This window comes from Xenia sp. Carnegie-2017, unplaced genomic scaffold (assembly GCF_021976095.1).
Source record: "Xenia sp. Carnegie-2017 unplaced genomic scaffold, XeniaSp_v1 HiC_scaffold_6, whole genome shotgun sequence".
Lineage (NCBI taxonomy): Eukaryota > Metazoa > Cnidaria > Anthozoa > Malacalcyonacea > Xeniidae > Xenia > Xenia sp. Carnegie-2017.
The window spans coordinates 16,513,747-16,528,725 of record NW_025813526.1 but is presented as its reverse complement, the minus strand read 5'-3'; the positions used below and the strand labels follow the sequence as shown (position 1 = coordinate 16,528,725).

General features: G+C 31.9%; 1 protein-coding gene across 1 annotated transcript; it reads right to left on the bottom strand.

Annotated features, from left to right (window-relative positions):
• Positions 1-4,507: 4,507 nt before the first annotated feature.
• LOC124457198 (sushi, von Willebrand factor type A, EGF and pentraxin domain-containing protein 1-like) lies at positions 4,508-12,269 on the bottom strand. The gene is made up of 6 exons (XM_047007480.1): positions 12,189-12,269; positions 11,845-12,077; positions 11,610-11,640; positions 11,308-11,539; positions 8,257-8,642; positions 4,508-4,752 (listed from the first exon to the last, which is right to left on the bottom strand). Exons 2-6 carry the CDS (start codon positions 11,932-11,934, stop codon positions 4,508-4,510), a joined length of 984 nt encoding a protein of 327 aa, XP_046863436.1. The 5' UTR covers positions 11,935-12,077; positions 12,189-12,269.
• Between the last annotated feature and the right edge of the window lie 2,710 nt (positions 12,270-14,979).

Below are 14,979 nucleotides of genomic sequence, written 5' to 3'. Positions count from 1 at the left end.
GCGGACAATGTTCACACATCCTTATATTCTTCCGTATCTGAAATAGTTGGATATTTGCAATAGGAAGGTCTAAAAGAATAATCAATCAAATCTAAAAAACGATCACTTTCTCCCTCTAACTCTCAATCATTTCCAAACAAAATTAACGCGTTATCCTAGCCAGTACGTTATTCTGTTGGACATAGGATGTAGCTCCTTTGAACCCGTCGTAATGGCTTTATCTAAAGAATGTGTTGCCTCCTCTGAGTGACTGACCATCAAATTAATTCCATTTCATACATAAATCATTAAGGGCCATAAGCATTATTGAGTGATCATCTATAGCAAGTAAATACGTCAGAAACTGCCCTTACTGTTTCACAAAGCAATAGTCATTGTGTCATTCTGACTCTGCAGAAATGGCAATTTTAAAAATCACAACATCATGCTCTTCGACGTTATTCTAATTTTGCTTGTTCAAGGTTTCTCTTGCACCAAAAAGCGTTCACAAGTTTCTACAGCTTCGACATCCTGATGGAAATATCCTCCTGAGCATTAAAAAAACTGAAATTGTGACTTAGTTGTCACGGAATATTAAAACTCGCAGTGTATTGGTCGTATTTTGTTGCCGATTATCGTTCAGTTTCGTTGCCCCTCCATCTGGCACTGCATTTTAATACAATAGATAAGTAGAATAAGTAATGGAAAGTGATAATTCACTTGTTTCCACTTCAAAGACCCGCAGTTTTAGAGTATTTCACCATTGAAACATCAATAATTTGATGTCTTTCACAATCGATCAACGCAATTTTGATAACGTAATTTCAGGGATACTTGATGTTGAGTACGACATAAAATGCAGGTTTTGCAGTTTTACACACATTTCTAAATGAAGTTTCGCTAAAATCCACTGTTCAGGCAAGCTTCAACTCCGCTGTTCAAAATCCGCTGTTCAGGCAACCAGAAAGCTATGGATGGCCTTATCAGTGTTTTGAGCAAAAAATTTAAAGTTTTCAAACTGGAATAAAATGAAAACATGCCCTTAAACTCATTTGAGATATTTTAGACCATTTCTCCTTTAAGAAGAATATTTTTTTGAATAATCTGGAACGTGATGTCCCCATTTTACGGCAACGCGTTACGGAGTAAAGCGGACATTTGTGTTAGTTCTGAACACTATATTTTCTGAAATTCTTCGAACCATTAATTTTTGTGTTTAAGCTGAAAAGATGCGAAACTTAGCAGACAACGAACTATGGAATATTACCCGAAAAACGAATTGTTCTAATTCCAGATTAGATGCTTCGTAAAACCTTTCAAATAGCCAAGTATATTATGTTCAGGCGTTTTGTCTTTCATGTGCATAAAACACAAGAGAAACTTTTAATATTCAAGTATGCTATAGGGATTAAAAGAAAATGTAAGATATTGATCCCGGCTTTTCAATCAGTATTTAGTCAATCTATTCGCGCTGTTTTTGACATTTAGCACTAAAATGATTATCATCGTTATTTCCAAGGTGCATTCACGCAATTAATAAAGGAGCCAAAAAAAGTCCATTTGAAATTAACCCTTGTGCATGGTCGAGCATTTAGTTCACACTTACATTCAGGATAAGGATTCAAACTTTGAGGAACCAGTGCCTGGCCATCTAAGTTATCGTAGTGTTCTATCATGAAACTGCCATTCTTGACCAGCTGGTGAGAGAAGATATATTCCTTCTTATCGAAAATATGCTGTATATATATAAGTTAGACTTGGATATTTTTTGTTGGAGGCAATACATCATCAAAATAAAAGCCCAGCATGAAAAGGAAATTTCTTTAGTCATCAACGTTTGCTTGAATCTAAATGTTAAGCGTAATTATAAGACTAAATAATCGACCATATGTTTGCATAAAGATTTACTGAAATTGAACCTAATTGTGTTTCTGCTGTTATTGTAAGAATGCAATGTTTGAATATGATGATGATGAGAAGGGTTACAAAAACATAATGGTGATGATAAACTTAGTACGTTTGATCTTCACCATAGAAATGACAAAAATATTAATTTTGTCAAACTAGATGTTACCTAGAGCTCTAGTTGAATGACGCAACAGCTGATTAGAAAACTAAGATAAATATCATACAATTGACAGTTTATATCTACAGCCAGTGGCTTGCTGACAGAGGGGCAGTTGGCCAAACAGCACCTACCTATAGTTTTTTGAAGAAAAAAATGGGAATATGGGTCGTGGAGTTTTGATAATAGGTTAATAAAATTAAAGTAAGTGAAATTAAATTTTATGGCTTCTTAATATAAAAACTTTCAAGGAAAGCATTTCCTTGGAGGTTTATGTTATGAATCGAACCTATTATGCATGGTTCTAATGTTTGGCCCTCGTTTCTAAAGTATTGTATTTGGAAGGAGAGTTGTATTTCTTGCAGAAAGGGATCGCCCCCCAATAACATTCTTCTCAGAATTCCACTGCTTACTTTATACTAAATATTAAGAGTAGGCCGGGCTATATACCTCAAAGTATGTTAAATTTTATTATACAGTATATTTAGTAAATTAATATTATGCTGGTATTAAATTATGGTTTTTAATGTGCTCCTGTGTTTTATATTTATGAAGGAGATAACGCCAGCGCATACTATAGTTCGCTATTTTGGAGGAATAATGTGGCATATAATGTGGAATTAGAACAATTATTTTTGGGGGTAACATACCATAGTTTCTTGTCTGCCAAGTTTTGCAACTTGCACTTATCAAAAGCTTTCTGGTTGAAGCTTGCCTGAACAGCGGATTTTTGCGAAACTTCATTTAGAAATGAATGTAAAAGTGAAGAATGGGCATTTTATTTCGTATTCAACATCAAGTATCGCTAAAATTGCGTTATCAAAATGGCGTTGATCGATTGCGAAAGACATCAAATAAATGATATTTCAATGGTGAAATACTTTGAAGGTGGAAACAAGTGAACTATCACTTTCCATTACATATTCTACTTATCTATTGTGTTGAAATAGAGTGCCAGATGGAGAACAACAATCGTTTCCTAAGAGACTTTTTGTGTCACAGACTGCGCCCTAGTATGAGACCATTGTACATATTATATGTAATCATATAATTGATTTTGGCAAGGTCTATTCCTATTACTTTCTATACTTTCTCTTGCGATATCACAGTCTTTGCGCAACAAAACTATGGCTACACTGTAGATCCAGGTCTTAAGGCGTCACTCGTGTAAAATATTTGAGCTATGATTGACTTAGCATCCTATCCACTGTGTCAGAAAATTGCAAACTGTGCAATATTCCAACTGCCGACGATGTTACAAATGCTCTATTTTAAACTCGCAGACTTGTTTATGGTTAAGTAGTAGGTCGACTTCAAGGCAATGCTTCTAAATGCATAGATCATTTAAAATTTCACACTTTATAATCTGTTATTGATATTTTATCATGTAGCTCCTCGTCGACAATATTATTTGGTTATTTAGGACAAAAAATTTTTGTGTTTTATGAGGATTGTGTTAAAATAATGCTGTGTAATATAAGAAAATATAAATTTATCTACGTTTGAATAATATATTGAAGCCCTTCTCATAGTATTAAAGTTCTTTGATATATTATACAATAGTGCGATATATAATTTATAAAATCCTGACGATGTCATTAGACACACTTGAGACGCGGTGCGAAAAATTATTGAAAAACTAGTATTTTTTATAACGGTCATGACGTAATCAATAATTAAGAGGGTTAATGTTCTATGTAAAACAAATATTTTGTAAAAAAATTTTTTGTCAGCAAGAAAAATTATATACCTTCAACCATTTTGCAGCATTTTAATTTGTCAATGTTGTGTAGCCAGTCACCTCCTGGACTTCTGAATAATCCTGTTATGTAATAACCAGCTTTTTTGCATATTGCCCATCCTTTTTTGTTAAACTTTTCACTGATGTCTTCATCGTAACAATCACCATACTTGTCTGGATGATTGACTGGTTTGCAACATTTTCCTTTCTCAATATTGTGTAAGTTACGGCCTTGTGCGCGATAGAGACCATTTAAAAAATAACCATAAGAGCAAACACCCCAAATGTTATTTCTAAAATACGATATTGAAATCAAAAGAAAATAGAATTTATCAATTCCATTCGTTCAAATATTCTATAAAAGTCTTAAAACGACATAGAACAAACTATGTCTTACTGTGTCTTGGATTTTGAAAGTTTACGGTGTAACGACTTGGTTAAATTACATAAAAAATATATCTGTCAGGCTTTTAGTTCATAAGTACCTACAGAACCCAACAAATAAGTAAACTATTTTTGCTATTTGGGGGAAGGCTTTGCTTTCTTTATCAAATGCTGACTAATTATCAAATATTTTATCACAATAACAGCTTAGAAAAGACATTGTATAACGTAGGAAATTTTATAAATGACAAAATTAGATGTAGTATTTTTTTGCTTAACATTTTTAATTACTTTTTAAACCCTCCTCAAAGTGCTAATTGGTATTCTATCAAATATACTTACTTAGTTTTAGAGGTTTGCCAGCTAACATTTTGACATATGCTACTTTGCCCTTTATATATATTATTTGACGAACAGCATTTAGCTTGTTGGAGTTTCTTAATGCCATCACGATTTGTACTGTTGAACTGAAGGCGCCTAAAACCAGTTATGAATTTGTTGTTGGACCCACAAGTTGACCAACCTTTTTTGTTAAATGATTTCTGCCAGCCTGCGTTTATGCAAGACTGTGGTTTACCAAGGTCTAAAAGGAAAAGTTCTGTTATATTCTTTATTCAAATAAACTGATATTTTATTCACGTATACTTTCTTTGAGTTTGTTGTAAAGAAAACAATCATTTCCTCCTCATATCTTCCTTATTAATATGCATGCACTTAAAGCTAATTTTTTAATGAAAATCTTGCTTTTTTCAAAATAAAAGTAAAACAATGAGAGCACCCTCAATAAGTGAATTTTAAATTTGCTTACATACATGAAATCTATAAGAAAGTCAAAACGAACCCCCGATATTTCTACAAAAATATTTTAGAAAATTTTCTGTAAGAACTTGGAGTCTCGTTGATTTTATTACATCAAATCCTGGCAAAGTAAATATTTTGCATGGAACTTATTTTTTTCTAAATTATTAGCTACTGTGCACTTAGAAATGGAAAAGACCACCAAAAAAGACCACTGTATCATTATGTGTATCGGTTAGTTGTCGTGTGGTAGTCTTTCTTCTATGTGTGGGAATAAATGTAATAAAACCTCCAGACATCAGTGTGATTATTTATCATGGCCACGTCATCAAACTCAACATAACCTAACGGTGACATGGTAACCGGATCAAATTGGAGCATATACTTTAGATTTTTCTCAAGTAAATCGACCTTTATCTTCTGTGTAGTACAGTACGATGTTGATGAATATGAGTCTTTGCAAGGACTTCTTTCTTTCTTAAACCAATTATATATAATGGACTTGGGGGAACGAAACAATGAACTCGTCTCAAATTGATTCATATTGTGTTCGATGTATAGGGATTCAAATATTTGAATGGCTTTGCTTTGACAGAATTTAAAACTGAGAGATTGATGGTGACAAAGGAAAAGGTCGTTTTGTTTCTGTTTATAACAGCTAAGTAAAATGCTTGAAAGAAATGTATGTATAGACATAAGTCACACATATATAGAGCAACGAATTTATATGATGCATAGGATATTCAAATCAAGCAAAATGCATAGGGAAAAACCCGCAATTTGAATATTTGATAAATCCAAGGCTATAGGATTCATTGCTCGATAAACATTCTTTCTTTTTTTTGTCATTGAAAGAATTGTACGTGTTTGTAAGACAATGTCAGCAAGTTATGTGCATTAATCTTAAAGAAGTGACTCTATCTCAATTGAGAGTCTCGCTTATGAGTTGAAAGAGCTACCGGATGCAAAGAAAAGATAACACAAAATGCAATTATGCAGATGCTCTTGAGTAAAAAGGGATTTGTTACGCGGATAAGTTGTTGGCTGTTTTTTTTTTCTGCAAAACTTGGAATGTTTACAGCACTGACGAATATAATACACCGACCATAAAGATCTTATTCTAAAAGCCTTTGCCATGGAAGATACCAATGTGATTAAAAACTCAAGGTAAAAACTTGTTGATTAACAATATCTCGCCCATAATTGTCTTTGAGAAGCTAAGCCGCCATATTTAACTTTGTTCTTAAAATTTAACTATGCTCCATAGCATAGTTAACTTTTCGCTTGATGCTTCTGTTGTTTTGTCTTTCCTAGGGTTTTTACATTTCCAACAAAAATTTGAAAATTGTGGGGTCTCAGACCACATTTACAGCAATACATTTTGAAAAAACTTCCCGAAGCACGCTGTCTGCTATTGCTTCTGTCCAATTTCCGGTTGTATTAACTTCCGTTGTGAAAACATTTGCATTTTGTCAAATTTTGTTTTTGTGCGTAATGTGAGTTTTTGTGCTTGCAATGCGACTTTATTGCTTCCCTTGTGAGAAACATTGTTTCTGCTGTAAACAATTAGATGCGTTGTTTATTTCTAGTGCTTGTGTTGTGAAATATTTCTTTCATTGTTTATATCTTTTTAAGGTTTGAATAATTTGTTTTGTGTTCCGAAATATTTTAGATTGGTTAAGCTTTCTGGGCCACCGTAATACGAAATTGAATATATTGTGATGTTTTGTCTTAACTCAAGACATCTTTAGACAAGTAATATTTAATAGGATGTTAAGACAAGAATTTATATTTACATAAGGTGTTAAATTACTAAAGGAGGTGGTGTCAAATGGCTTACATGATAAGAAAGTTAGGAAGTAATATAAAGTGAATTTAAAAGAGGTTAAGTGGAATGGAACTGCCTCTCGCGTTAAGTGAAGGCTTGTATTTGTTGACTAGGAGGCTCTCATAAATGGACAGTTCATAGGAATCACGAGAAGAAGAAATTATTTTAAATTCGTCTAAGTTGGGGGTGTATGCAGCTGCGTTAATGTGAGCAAAAATGCTCGATAACGCAGGGCAGGAAACTTGGTTGCCAGTAAATCGGGGAGTGGATATTACCTAGTGCTCCAGAGGTAGTGCGTCAGAGGTTTGGGAAAATTTTGTCCTTAAAGGAGAAGAAAGAAGAGAAACGTTGGGAAGGGTAGAAAACATATTTATATAAAGGACATTGGCAATACACTTTTGGCATCTGAGTTCTTTTAATCAAATTGTTTAATATACAATAAGAAAGTCTTTAGTAAGTGAAATGCTTAAAGACGTTTGATTGTTTCCATTTGAATTTCATTTAAAACAGTCACTTTTCATTTGCATTTGGAAAATATGAAAACATTACTTACTGTCTTTTTACAACAGACAAGCCATATTAGCCCAGGTATTCTTTTTTTTTCTTTGATCTTTGTAAGATTGGGAGGCTTTATTCCATAAAAATCGTCGTTCTTTCCCTAAATCTATAATCATTTCCACATTGTAGACTTTGTTTGTTTGATAAGTGAAAAGGCTTTGTGCAATTGGTGTAAATGTTAAATCAAGGCTTGCTTGAAACTCTTCTTGGTCGTCCACTTGAAATTTTGATCACTCCTGCTGTCGTCCGCCATATTTGTTTACTTGAAACTATGTAAATTTGACTTTGGCTAACGGAAAAGTAGTTTATCTACTTTTTTAGCGATTGGGCGCTCTTGATGTCTTTGTAAGGCTCATGCGTATTTCGAACATCGTGCTGTAACAGTCGACCGCGCAACATTTTCGACTAAGTGGAAATGAGCCTTAAGTAATACCAATAGCGCGAATTTTGCAAAAAAACATGGTCGTTTCTTTGCTATAAAGACCAATTAGCTTGCACTTTGCAGCAACAATGCACTGATCAGAGCGATACAGAATGCTCTCTGTATAAATGATAAGCACTTTTTACATATCGCATTTACTTTATTTTCTGATTTTATTGTTATTTCTTTTGAATATGGCGCAAATTTTCTTGTCGTTTCTTAATTTATTGTATAGTATATTTAATGTTATTTAAATTTTACATTTTTTTCATGCCTTTTAAATTTTAAAATAATTTTTTTCGTTTTTGAGGAAAATATTCAAATAATGCTTTTGATATTCAACTTAGAAATTTGATTAAAAAAAGTATATGACTAATAGGGCTCTTGTTTAGTTGCAATAAAAGCACAGAAATCCTCTTGTTTATTACTATTTTGTATTTGAGGCTTCACGTTTAGAAATTGTTGAAACAATTATTACTTACCAATTGTTAACGATCTTGAAACATTTCCGCTCGAAAAAATGTCAAGATCTCTCCACTGAATTATTTGTTTATGTGGCTCTATAGTACAATCATCTTCTAGTCCCTTGATGGTACATGATGTGTTGCGTGTCACGTCATACTTCCATAAATTTAAATTATTTATTTTACCAACAAACGAAATATTTGGATCAAAAACAGCATTCTCGCACTCAAGTTTTTGACCAATAGCGACAACACCTCCACCGCGTAGTAAAAGTAATGAATTATTGACCATAGTTTCGTTTAAAATCATAGTACCATCAAGAAAAATCCTCTCAGTCATCAGAGTGAGGATGATGACCAGGTGGTGCCAATAACCATCGTAGATTGGATAAATGTGAAGGTTTCTATCAAACAAGAAAGATTCAAATGAGAAATACCACACGAATATTAGCATTGGCTGGTATAAAGAAAAAAATACTATTAACGAATGATTGTAAAATGATTTGTAGAAAAATGTTAGCAACAGAGTTGAAAAAGCTAATGAAAATTCAAAATTTCATACATTTTTGATGCACGGAGGTCTTGCAACGTCATTCATTTTTAATGTCATTAAGTGCTCAAAAAATAGCAGAGACTAATCACGTGACTGCTGCATCTCTGGTATATATCACTATTATACTGTTTGATGATGAGCTACCTGTCTTTGAAAGGCATTTGTATTTTTTCACAGTCAAGGAAAGTGTTCAACATGAAACTTACATTGGGAGCATCAATGCAGCAACCAAATCCACTACACAGAGTTTTTATACTGTGTATAAGGGCGACCCAAATGGTGTGTTCTCTATTAATAATAATGGTGTATTAACAACATCCAATAATCTGGATTTTGAGAAACAAAATCCAGATTATTACACTGTGGCCTTGACCTTTCAACGTTGCTTGTTTTACATGTTTCTAGCATGCGTCATGGTTTCGTACATTTTTCTTCAAACGAAAACCAAACGACTATAGGTGATTTTAGTGGTTATTATCATTTAGGAAGTAAACTCGTATTACAATATGCATACTATATTTTTAATATGGGTGCACATGAAATGTGCAATGTTGCTATACGAAAAATATAGACTAGAAATATGATGATCTTGAAATAAACAAAATCGTTTGAAGAAACTTCATTTCAAATTAAAAATGCAATAACACGAGTTTAGTTAAATATTAGCATCCATAAAAAACATCGCACTAAGATGTTATTCAATTTTCTATCAGTATGCAACATTTTTAACTTTAAATTTTGTTAAAAATGTTTATTTTTTATTATTTCATCTGGTGTTTTTTTATTAGCCTCTTTAATAATAACTTAATAAAGCACCCATGCATTTGTTATTTTATTCTAATATAAGAAATCAAACATTTTCCTATTTTACTTCTCCACCATTTTCTTTCAAAGCAGCAATCTGTTTAAAATCAGAGAGCGTTGTTCAATTTTTTAGTGCATAATGAAGCTTTCACTAAAATATTATCTTATTTTAAAACTTTTCCTTTTCTCATCTTCTTAAATACTGCTACAGCAATTTCTTGTGAAAATTATCCATTTCTTTGTATTTTACGTTTCTTCCACACGTTTCTCTTTTCTTTCATTTTAACATTAAAGTATCTTTTGTAAAGATAATGAAATCACTAGACACCTTTTACACATTTTTTAAAACCCACTTGCTTTTTTTGCTCCAATTTTTACTTAATTTAATTGTTAAAATTATACGAAGCCTGCTTGAGTGAAATTTTACTGTTTTTTGTCTTTTTTATCTATGTTCGACACTCTAACAGCAATCATCTGTTTTATACACATGGATTAAAAATATAACAACATATTCTTCATCTTTTCTTTTCTACTATTTAGTGGCTTTCTCGGTGTTTTACTGTAATTTTCTGCATTTAAAACCATTGTTTAAAATGGCTAATTGGGTAACTGCATGAATTTTTAAGTTTTAGGTTAGAGTCCATAACCCTTTATTATTTTATTTTTAAATGAAACAATATGACAAATTGTGTATATTTACCTCCACTACTACTTCTAAATTGATTCTCTCAACCATTTGCAAAAATATATGAATAATTGTTGGGTCCATCTATTCATTGCGTTGAATATTTCTTTTTTCCACTTTATATCTCCCCTAAGATCATCCATCATTAAACATTCTTAAGAATCAAGACCATTGAATTTTCTCCTAACAGAAGGATGCATTCTGCTGCAAACTAACTAATATTGCATAAAAGACGCAAATGTGCCGTCTTTGTGCTCTACACACTCTTTTCTTAACTCTTGACTTTGGAAATTGAAAAACGAAAACAATTAAAAGTTAATACTTTGTTTTTAGTGCATATAATGCTTACATCATATTGTATTAACATTGTTCGCTTACTTTATGCTCACGAGGAAAGTAGTGCGTTTTTTTTCCTAGAGGCTCGGAAGAAACATTGACTTAGACTCAAACGATAACAAAACTTACTATTTTCTGTTGGACGTACAATAAGTGTTTTGTTAAATAAGAACAAAGACCATTTATTGTCATTGCCTTTTAATAAACTCAATGACTTTCGGCGAGATTTGTCCATCAAAATTTTGTTGCGTAATGCAATAAGGCTGACAAACACATTTCTTAACTATTTTTTAATGTTTTCTTAATCCTTGTTTCTTATTAATAGTAAAATTTTCTTGCTTACTACAAGTGCAATAAATCTTTTTAGTTTTGGTTTTTTTTATGATATTGAAATTTGCGGGCAGTAATTTGTCACGTTTTTCTTAGGTAGGAAACATCGCATTCATTTCAAATCATGTAATTAATAATTAGCCAATCACATTTGACAAACATGGTTTTTACAAAACAATGTATAATGATGTATAAATCAATAATGTATAAACGCTGAATCCGAATACAAGTCTGTTGTGCATCTAAAAATATCCTTTACCAAAAGCATACAAATATTTTGCACATTAATTCAAATTTCAAAATTTAGCAGATTGATGAATGTTTAACCGTGGTTTAAACCAATAAAATTAATTGTTCTTACTCTTTTGTCAACGACTTTATTGTAATGATGACCCGTTCTGCGTCAAATCCCACAAAGAATTCGTCAGGACTGTTCTGAACAGCATAAGAAAACAGCGCCATCCTTCGCCTTGTAACTGTGTTTACCCAAAATGCCAATGTCATCTCTGATATATTAGGCATCACATTATCGAGAAGAATCAAGTTCTCGACATGAGCATTGGGAAATACCAAATCGTAACTTTTGTTGAGGGCTTAGATGAATTGAATGAAACATAAGTCAAGTTTATGAATATAAATATAATGTAGCTACGAACTACTTACGCTGTTGCAGTTTGCAGCTTTTGTTGTACATCTAAAAGTTAAACAAAAAAAATTTGAAAAAGTTACGATGAAAAGGAAAGTCTAGGTAAATTTTTGGTGATAGAGTGGTCTTTTTTGTTTTAGTTTTTTATTTTTCATGTAATACATAAAACATTTCTAAAATTTTCTTTTTGGGTTAAGCTACTTGCTTTTAGTTGCATAAATAAAACACACAAACTTCAAAATTATTTCTTACTTTGATCGGTGTGTTGAAGAAAACATAATCATAAAATCGATTTTGTTTTAAATTTTGTCGGCTGCTGTCATTTAGAACACTGTGTAACATTTCACACAGACTCCAACGTCCTTGGCTTAACCTTCTTCTGTGGTTTAGAGATTGACAACATGGCTCTTTAAAGCATTTTACGATGCATTCTATTTCGTTTTGTACTTCGATTTTTTTAAATACATTCCCTTGAAATCTCCAACCTAAGAAAAAATACCCTGTCATTGTCAGTTTGGTAAAGTTTCCAATAGCTGTAATATTTCACGCTAGGCCAAGCGCAAACTTCTCATAAAGGCATCAAACTTTTTTCTTACCCTTGTATAAAGCATTATAGCAAAAATCAAAACAATTGCTACTACCAAGAACATAAAGCAAGCATAATAATATAGCTGTTAAATTTAAGCATTTGTTCGAGTACAACATTTTGCTATGTTTTTTGTCAAACTGAAAACATAATGCGTGCCATAGTTAAAACTATTTGCTTATTAAATTATTGAAGCAACCAATAATAATCTTTGTTATGTAGCAACAAATATTGGTGTAATTTACTCAAAGAGCTACAATTTACACAGCTGTGCAAATATTGATGTTTCATGAAATATTAACGCTTGAATTTTATCCGAATCCTTTGCTTACAAACAAAAACTGGTGTTTTGTTAACTTATTTTTATCTATATTATGCTCTAAGTATTAATAATATAATGATTCAAGTATTGCACCAAACTTTTGCCTACACTGTTAAACAATATATATATATGGATGTTATAACTTTATGAACATATTGATCTTCGACAAAGTAAATCAATAATTTAAAGTATTAAACTTCCTTAAAGAATCTATTAAAGGTTTAAGCTTAAAAGCACTTGCAAACACATTTGGTAGTGTCCGTTATTCAAATGTGAAATTTTCTCCTCACATTTGTAACTATGACACATTATAGAAAAAGTCGGTACATTTGCTAATAAGAAAAGCAAGGAAAATATAATCAAATGCTTTTTAATTTAAGCATTTGTTTAAGCACAACATTTTGATGTGTTCCTTTCAAATTGAAAAAAATAATGCGAGCCAAAGTTATTAAAACTATTTGGACATGTTGTGTTGCAGAAAACACCTGGTGTTAATTGCTTAACACACAACTGAGATAAAAACTTGCCCTCTAAAGGGTTTAGTTTCAACGCGTTCATTTTGAATTTAAAGATTGCATACAAGAAGAGTGCATTCAAAAGAGCCATGCATAAAACCAAAGGATATTATAAAATAAGAAACAGCACAGTATTTAATCGGAAATTTCATCACTTATCTTCAAAATCGAAACAAAAAATATTAAAAATGTTTAAATGTTATTATTATATGGCTAGCTTCATTTCCGGAAAAATGGCGCTCTTTGATTGGCTCAGAAACATTGTTGCCGGCCCATTATTTTCCCGTAATCGACCACAGTCAAACTGCGTAATTTGACAGTAAATGTACACAAACTTTCTAAAAGCAAAACGCAAATTAAACAAAACAAAAAAGCATTTACGAATGTGATTCGAAGGAAAAACGTTTGGAAAACAGTTTAACTATCAAGACGATACAATGTGAAACGATTTAATTTTTTATGGACGAAAACTATAAAAGTGAAAGCCAACCCGTAAAAAACAGCAAGGGTGAAAAAGAAAGCAAGCTTTGTTTCAGAGCAAATAATGCCAAATCATAATCCTTCTAAAAACCTCGTTTCTCGATCTTTACTGAGAAATATCGGGCCGAGGTGTTTTTGTACAGACCTCGCCCAATACGCACATTGCAGAATAATAAATGTATTTTATGTATTTATATAAAAAGAATCCAGTGCGTTTAGCATTTTAGGTTTTTTAAAAAACTTTTAGGACGAATTGCAAATTATCGCTCTGTTTATAATTTATCCTTAATTATATCAATACTTATAATGCCTCTTCGAATGCACCTGTCATTAACAAAACTCTACAGTTAGCTAGTTTTAAGAGATGAAAATTATCATAAGTTGTAGTGATTACGAGCCATGTCTATGTGGTGAAAGGATTTTGGGTTACAATTATCCCTATTTTAAGGTTAATTCAAAATCAAGCTATATTAGGTTATTGTATATAAGTAGTATAGTACATGGGGGTACGAGAGCACAGAAAGTGCTCTCATATCCCCCATGTACTATACTACTTTTAAACCTTGGGTAAAAACTTTCTTTAACAAACAATTGTTTCCAAAGGGGGGTAAAAATCTCGAGTTTACAATCTATTGTTTAAAATATGGAATCTATATGTTTTAAAAACTATCTTTAGAAATCAAGTGTTAACAAGCATCGTTTCAGAGGGGGCTCGGCAGCACAGAGCATGATGTGAATATTACGAAGTAATATTTACTCCATGCTCGAGCATTGAGTATGCATTCTGCTTGCATTCCCTATGCATTCCCTATGCATTCTTCTTGCACTCCCTATGCATTCTGCTTGATTTGAATATCCTATGCATCATATAAATTCGTTGCTCTATGAAAAATGAGCTAGATTATGTTAAAACAAAAAGGTACTACAGTATGAATGTTGTGCTAAATATGAAAATAATAATACATATAGATACATGAGCTTTACAACAGTTTTTATTCATGACTACTCTTTTGTATATCAGCTCCATGATATACAATTATGTTAGTTTTTTAAATACATGAAACATTCATTAGCATGCATGGTGAAGGTCCATGTTGCTTGATATATATACACTATAAATTGCACATGGTTTATTACACAAGCAGTAAATATAAATTACAGACAATTAGTGGGGTTTTATTGATATTTCATCAAGAATTTCCTGTGTAAAAATGTTTATTTTTAATGTACATGCAATCTTGCCTACCAATACTTTTCTAAGACTCAGAAAGCTCTAGCTACTGTTTGATGATTTAAAAAGTAGAAAAAAATTGAATAAAACTCCAAGCTTTAGATAAAATAGGCTAATAAATCACAAAGGCATAAATAAAAGTTTCATAGCTAAGGCTCATTGACAAATATACCCAATAGCTTTTATAACTCATTATTTTTCAAGGCACAATTAAGAAAAATAAGTATTTTTTGTATAGCTGTGAGTATAACAT

Excerpts from the sequence above, each read along its gene's own strand:
- LOC124457198 (XM_047007480.1), bottom strand. The coding sequence starts at position 11,934 with ATGTTACACAGTGTTCTAAATGACAGCAGCCGACAAAATTTAAAACAA. Across the intron at positions 8,643-11,307 it reads ATAAAGTCGTTGACAAAAGA|AAACCTTCACATTTATCCAA; the intron begins GTAAGAACAATT and ends CTTGTTTGATAG. Across the intron at positions 4,753-8,256 it reads TTCAAGATCGTTAACAATTG|ACCTTGGTAAACCACAGTCT; the intron begins GTAAGTAATAAT and ends TTTTCCTTTTAG.